The sequence below is a fragment of the Artemia franciscana genome, chromosome 2 (genome assembly GCF_032884065.1).
Source record: "Artemia franciscana chromosome 2, ASM3288406v1, whole genome shotgun sequence".
Taxonomy (NCBI): Eukaryota; Metazoa; Arthropoda; class Branchiopoda; order Anostraca; family Artemiidae; genus Artemia; species Artemia franciscana.
The window spans coordinates 54,894,572-54,901,746 of NC_088864.1; the positions used below are offsets into that span (position 1 = coordinate 54,894,572).

At 34.3% G+C, this 7,175-nt stretch overlaps 1 protein-coding gene across 2 annotated transcripts in view; it reads left to right on the top strand.

Moving 5' to 3' along the window:
- LOC136043753 (suppressor of lurcher protein 1-like) overlaps nucleotides 1-6,280 on the top strand; it is an 840,975-nt gene extending 834,695 nt beyond the window's left edge. For both annotated transcript variants that reach the window (XM_065728675.1, XM_065728680.1), the window contains one exon: nucleotides 6,077-6,280. In XM_065728675.1, coding sequence (XP_065584747.1) covers nucleotides 6,077-6,138 — 62 coding nt within the window. In that variant the 3' untranslated portion in view covers nucleotides 6,139-6,280. The remainder of the gene's footprint in view (nucleotides 1-6,076) is intronic.
- The last annotated feature ends 895 nt before the right edge of the window (nucleotides 6,281-7,175 follow it).

Consider the following 7,175-nt stretch of genomic DNA (forward strand, 5'->3'; position numbering starts at 1 on the left):
CCTGTTTAGACATTCAAAAGACCTATAAAAATAATTTAGTTTTTGAGGTTTCTCCATTGGCCGCCGTTCTAGCTTTTGCTGAGTGATCAGACTAAGTTCTTGTAAGCTCCTGAAATCTCTCTCTCTTTCTCTGTCCCTCAATTGCCCCCTTCTCCCTCTCTTCCTTGCTTTTTCTTTTTTTTATTTAATGTTTATGAGTTATTGTTTCAATAGTATTTATATCCCCCCTTGCTTACATTTCATCGAGCCTTTGTAGAGATCAGTGCATCACATTTGATTGATGATTTTTTTTTATTATTATTATTATTATTTCTTTGGACTGCATGTATCCTTTGGTACGAGTTCGCTGTCACTTTGCGGCCGCCTCTGAAACTGAGAAGTTGAATAGATCGCTGTGTTATCATTCTAAATCGGTCAGCTATCTCAGATTTCTCACTCGATAGCATTTGATCCTGCTCGGGTTACAATTATTTTTTATGCCACAAATGGTAGAAAACGCAAATTTGTTTCTTGAAAGGGCACTGCAGCTTTTGATATCCTTTCCTTAATACTCAAGGACCCCTGGAGAAAAAAAATGAGATAAAATAAACGGGCACACGTGACCAAGTTTCTCACAAAAGCGCAATATTTCTTATTTTGCGTATTAGAATTTAAAAATTAAGACGGTGAATACGACAGTACAATTTTTAATAAGATTGCGTCCCTTTAAGTGGATACTTTTCCTCTTTTTCCAGAAATAAGGAGCTTTCCGCAATCCGATAATTTTGACAAGTAACTTTAAATTTAGTAAATTTTGTCTATTTAGAATAACCATAAAAAATCATTTGATGTATATATTGTTGTCAAATAGTTATTTTAATGATGCATTTACCATAAGCACGGGTCACTTTTTGCATACAGATCGTTGCCGCCAACTCCTGTGCCATGTATGATTACTTAATCTGGAGTTACGGGTTAATGTCAGACACCGTACGCGAACGAAATACCGTAAATAAAGTTTTTTTTTTTTTCAAGCCTATACCACCTGAAAGATTCATAAAAGGGTAAGGGCAACTTTTACGACCACGTGAGGATCTAGAAAAAGTCTTTAAAAAAGTGACTTATATTTATTAATTAAATAAAAAAAAACTAATTTTTTTAGCTGAAAGTAAGGAGCGACATTAAAACTTAAAACGAACAGAAATTACTCCGTATATGAAATGGGTTGTCCCCTCCACAATCCCTCGCTCTTTACGCTAAAGCTTTTAATTGTTTTAAAAAGTAGAATTGTGGCAAAAAGTCAAACTTTAGCGTAAAGAGCGAGGGATTGTGGAGGGGACAACCCATTTCATATACGGAGTAATTTCTGTTCGTTTTAAGTTTTAATGTCGCTCCTTACTTTCAGCTAAAAAAATTAGTTTTTTTTTATTTAATTTCTGGACGTTTTTGAATTAATGCATGTTTGGTTTTGGCTCTCCGCAAATAAATTATTAAAATGAAATTTGCATATTAATTCCTTCTTTGGCTAAATGGCTTTCTCTTAGTTTTGATCAGATGATTTTGAGAAATAAGGGGTGAGGAAGGAGGCCTAGTTGCCCTGTAATTTTCGGTTACTTAAAAAGGCAACTAGAACTTTTAATTTTAACGAACGTTTTTATTAGTAAAAAATATGCGTAACTTAAGAATTAACTTACGTAACAAACTTTCATAACCTTATTTTTTTATTATGTATACGAGGGGGTTTGTACCCTCGTTAATACCTCGCTCTTTACACTAAATCGTAAGTTTTGTCCCAATTCTTTAAGAATGACCCCTGAATCAGAAAGACCGTAGAATAAATAGTTGAAATTACTAAAAATACTTTAGCATAAAGAGCAAGGTACTTATCTCCTCCTAAATACCTCGCTCTTTATGCTAAAGTATTTTTAGAACCCCTCATATGCGTAATAATCTCTGTTCGTTTTAAGTTTCAATGCTACTTCTTCCTTTCATTTGAAAAAACGTTTTCATGTTTATTTTTCATTGTTTTCTTATAGTAATGCTAGAGAATCCTGCGCCCTTTTCATTGAATTTTTCTTCCCCCATGACAGATTCCTCCAAGGAAAGATCCTCCAACATAGCCCCCTCTCCTCGGCCCCACCCCCAAATAAAATAAAATCCCCCTGAAAACGTCTGTACACTTCCCAATAACCATTACTATATGTAAACACTGGTCAAAGTTTGTAACTTGCAGCCCCTCCCCCAGGGATTGTGGGGGAGTAAGTCATCCCCAAAGACATAGTTATTATGGTTTTCGACTATGCTGAACAAAATGGCTATCTCAAAATTTTGATCCGTTGACTTTGGGAAAAAAATGAGCGTGGGAGGGGGCCTAGATGCCCTCCAAATTTTTTGGTCACTTAAAAAGGGCACTAGAACTTTTCATTTCCGTTAGAATGAGCCCTCTTGCGACATTGTAGGACCACTTTGTCAATACGATGACCCCTGGGGAAAAAAAAAAAAACAAAAAAACAAACAAATAAACACGCACCCGTGATTTGTCTTCTGGCAAAAAATACAAAATTCCACATTTTTGTAGATAGGAGCTTGAAACTTCTACAGTAGGGTTCTCTGATACGCTGAATCTGATGGTGTCATTTTCGTTAAGATCCTACGACTTTTAGGGGGTGTTTCCCCCTATTTTCATAAATAAGGCAAATTTTCTCAGGCTCGTAACTTTTGATGGGTAGGACTAAACTTTATGAAACTTATATATTTAAAATCAGCATTAAAATGAGATTCTTTTGATGTAGCTATTGATATCAAAATTCAATTCTTTAGAGTTTTGGTTACTATTGAGCCGGGTCGCTCCTTACTACAGTTCGTTACCACGAACTGTTTGATATTTAAGGAAATTCCAGCTGTGAAAAGAGAAGAGGCAACAAATCAAGAGAACAGGAAGCCCTTTTCGAATGCGACTAATTAGGAGATGTCATCCCATATCCTCAATGAGCGCTCTTCCATCTTTGTTGAAAGAAATGCTATAATAGTTCAATAAAAATCAATTTCATGCCTTATAGTTCTACTTCAAAATTGGCATATACGGTGTCATTCAAATAGTTCATGATAATGAACTAAGGAGTGATATCTGTTATTAGTAACTAATACTCTAAAAAATAGTTTTGCTAATGCTAAATACGTCCAGGAAGTGGCTTTTTATGGTGACTATAAGTATATAAAATTCTTGAAGTTTAAAAATACTTATAAAAAGTTACGAGATGAGAAAACTTGCTGAGTTTTTTCGAAAAGACGAGAAGTAACTCCAAGAACAGGGGTGACCTCAATGAAAATTCCAGCACCAAATTAAGCCTTTAGAAGAATTCTAGTACAGGGTATCAAGCCCCTATATATAAAAATGCGAAATTTTTATTTTTTGAAAATGTATCTCCTCAGAAGATCAGTATCCACGCTACGCGGGCGACTGATCTGCATGCAAAAAAAGTTTTTTTTTTCATTTTGTGTTTCTGCAATCATGGCAGAACATTGAGCACCTAATCAGAAATGATAAACTAATACCCGAGTGCCCCATCTATACTTGACTTATCAATGGTGAAGACATACAAACCAAACTTCAGTCTATTTTGAACCATGTGTTTTGGTGTTTGGACTTTTTTTCTCACTATAATTTATTTCCATAAGTTGAAAATTTCAGAGTTTATTCAAGATCAAATCCATCTTATGAATTTGTACATCATCTCTTGAATTTATAGAATCCAATGGTATCAGTTTTTGTCTAATTTATTTATAAGATCAAACTATAGCTGACATACTAATTCCCTGGTGCCGAATCTGTATTTGACTTGTCAGTAGTAAAGGCATGTAAACTAAAATGTCATCTATCTACAACCAGTTTTACATTTTCACATCTTGTTTTGGTGTTTAGACTTGTTTTTTTCTCTCTAGAAATTATTTCTGTCAGTTCAGCCTTTTAGAGTCTAATTTAATATAGTCCGTTTTATAAATTTGTATATCTTTATAGATTCAAATGACATAAAATTATGAATACTTCATTTTCCAAAATCAAGCCACAACAGCTAAAATAATACCAAAAATTTTAAAACGTTTTCGACACTCTAGCACATAGGCTTAAGAAAGCTAGCTAAAGATTCTTGTAACTTTTTCTCCGGATCAAACAGTTCGTGGTAACGAACTGTAGTAAGGAGCGACCCGGCTCAATAGTAACCAAAACTCTAAAAAATGGAATTTTGATACCAATAGCTACATCAAAAGAATCGCATTTTAATGCTGGTTTTAAATATATAAGTTTCATCAAGTTTAGTCTTACCCATCAAAAGTTACGAGCCTGAGAAAATTTGCGTTATTTTAGAAAATAGGGGGAAACGCCCCCTAAAAGTCATAGAATCTTAACGAAAATCACACCATCTGATTCAGCGTATCAGAGAACCCTACTGTAGAAGTTTCGAGCTCCTATCTACAAAAATGTGGAATTTTGCATTTTTTGCCAGAATGCAGATCACGGATGCGTGTTTATTTGTTTTTTTGTTTTTTTGTTTTTTTGTTTTTTTTTTTCTTTTCCCCAGGGGTGATCGTATCGACCCAGTTGTCCTAGAATGTTGCAAGAGGGCTCATTCTAACGGAAATGAAAAGTTCTAGTGCCCTTTTTAAGTGACCAAAAAAATTGGAGGGCACCTAGGCCCCCTCCCACGCTAATTATTTTCCCAAAGTCAACGGATCAAAATTCTGAGATAGCCATTTTATTCAGCGGAGTCAAAAAACCTTATAACTATGTCTTTGGGGACGACTTACTCCCCCACAGTCCCCGTGGGAGGGGCAACAAGTTACAAACTTTGACCTGTGCTTACATATAGTAATGGTTATTGGGAAGTATACAGGCGTTTTCAGGAGGATTTTTTTGGTTTGGGGGAGGGGTTGAGAAGAGGGGGATATGCTGGGGGAACTTTCCTTCGAGAATTTGTAATGGGAGAAGAAAATTTCCATGAAGGGAGAGCAGGATTTACTAGCATTATTAAAAAAAAACAATTAAAAAATAAAAGTGAAAAAGCTTTTTCAGCTGGAAGTAAGGAACAGCAATAAAACTTAAAACAAACAGAAATTATTACCCATATGAGGGGCTCACCTCCTTCTAATACCTCGCTCTTTACGCTAAAGTATTTTCGGTAATTTCAACTACTTATTCTACGGCTTTTGTGATTCAGGGGGTCATTCTTAATGAATTGGGATAAAATTTAAGCTTTCGTGTAAAGAGCGAGGTACTGACGATGGGGCGAATCCCCTCATATATGTAATAAAAACATGAGAATACAAAAGTTCTTTACGTAAGCTAATTTATAAGTTACGTAAATCTTTTACCAATAAAAAGATTCGTAAAAAATTAAAAGTTCTAGTTGCCTTTTTAATTAACCAAAAAATCGGGGGGCAACTAGGCTTCGTCCCCCGCTCTTTTTTTCTCAAAATCATTCGATCAAAATTATGAGAAAGCCATTGAGCCAAAAAAAAAATATGCAAATTTCGTTTTGATCATTCCTCTGCGGAGAGCCAAAATCAAAACATGCATTGATTCAAAAACGTTCAGAAATTAAATAAAAAAAACAAGTTTTTTCAACTGAAAGTAAGGAGTGACATCAAAACTTAAAACGCACAGAAATTACTTCGTATATGAAAGAGGCTGCTTCCTCATCAACGCTTCGCTCTTTACGCTAAAGTTTTTTACTGTTTTAGAAAGAAGAATTGAGAGAAAGAGTCAAACTTTAGCGTAAAGAGCGGGGCGTTGATGAGGAAGCAGCCTCTTTCATATACGAAGTAATTTCTGTGCGTTTTAAGTTTTGATGTCACTCCTTACTTTCAGTTGAAAAAACTTGTTTTTTTTATTTAATTAAGAAAAAGCCTGATTCTTTTATTGCCAAATTGTGAATCAAGCCTGATTCTTTTATTGCCAAAATTCGTTTTTTTGAAGATATCAGAACAAATATCATCTTTTTTCAAACTAATGCTTATTTTATGGACTTCATCAAACGATAGCAAAGTTATTTCACATAATTGAAATTTCCAACTAATATACTTTCCTTTTATTTTTCAGGGCCACATTGGACCTTATCAACACTGTTTGTATGTCTGGCTGCAGGTGTTCTCTCACGGTGACAGAATGTGATTTAGTTTTTTTGCAAATAATCAGAACTGTCAGCATTCAAAATAAATTATATTTGTATAGCTGTATCATAAAAGACAACATTTTGAAAATAAAATGTTTATGTTTATAAATAAATTGTGATGTTTGGTACAAGGGATAATGTGTTTGAAATTATTCTCTTCTTTACTTTATAACTACAACAAAGAGCTTTTTGTTGAATTTCTGATTGATTTTTCTTTTTTTCTTTTTAGCGACAGCACCGAAAGCTTAGAGAGTAGAAAATAGCAGGGCTGAGTATGAGCCAAATTAAGAATCTTACGGGTCGCCGTGTACATTTTCAGACGAAAAATTGTATATTCTCCATTTGCCTCTTTCCTATCCCACCACACGCGGGTGAAAACTTCATCTTCTTCGCTTAAATTTTAGCCTAATTTTTTCGCATGATTGTAATTTGGAATGTGCCTCGTTAGAAGCAATTAACTGTCCGTTAGAATTTTTTTCCTCTCCTACAGTCACATTTTTCAGTTTTATGCACTGAGTGAAAAAAAAATATTGGAATCCAACAACTCAAAAGTATTGAAAATCTAGTAATTTTAAAGTTCAACAGCAAAGCTGTTGCTAAGAGCAAGCCCTATCTGCTAACATAGTTGAATTTTCATTTTTATAAAGTTTTATTAGGATGAAAAAACATGTTGGATGTCTTCAACTGTTGTTGAATTTGCATTTGGCTGGGGTCAGATTCCGTCCATCTCTGTAACATTTTAATTTTTGTTGACCAGAAGTCATGCTGAACTTGAATTTGTAAGAAAAATATCTGACATGCTGAATTTGTTAAGAAAAAATAAGTTTAATTTCATCTACCGTTGCAAACCTAAAATGCAATTTAAATTCAAAATTATAACATGTTGGACGTTCCTTGCAAATTTAGTTCAACACAGATGAATACCAGCTATACGTATCACTTATATCTGTATAAATACAGATATTTTATACATGGTTGTAGCGACAGGTTTAACCTAGTAAAAAATGATGCAGATAAGGAACTTCA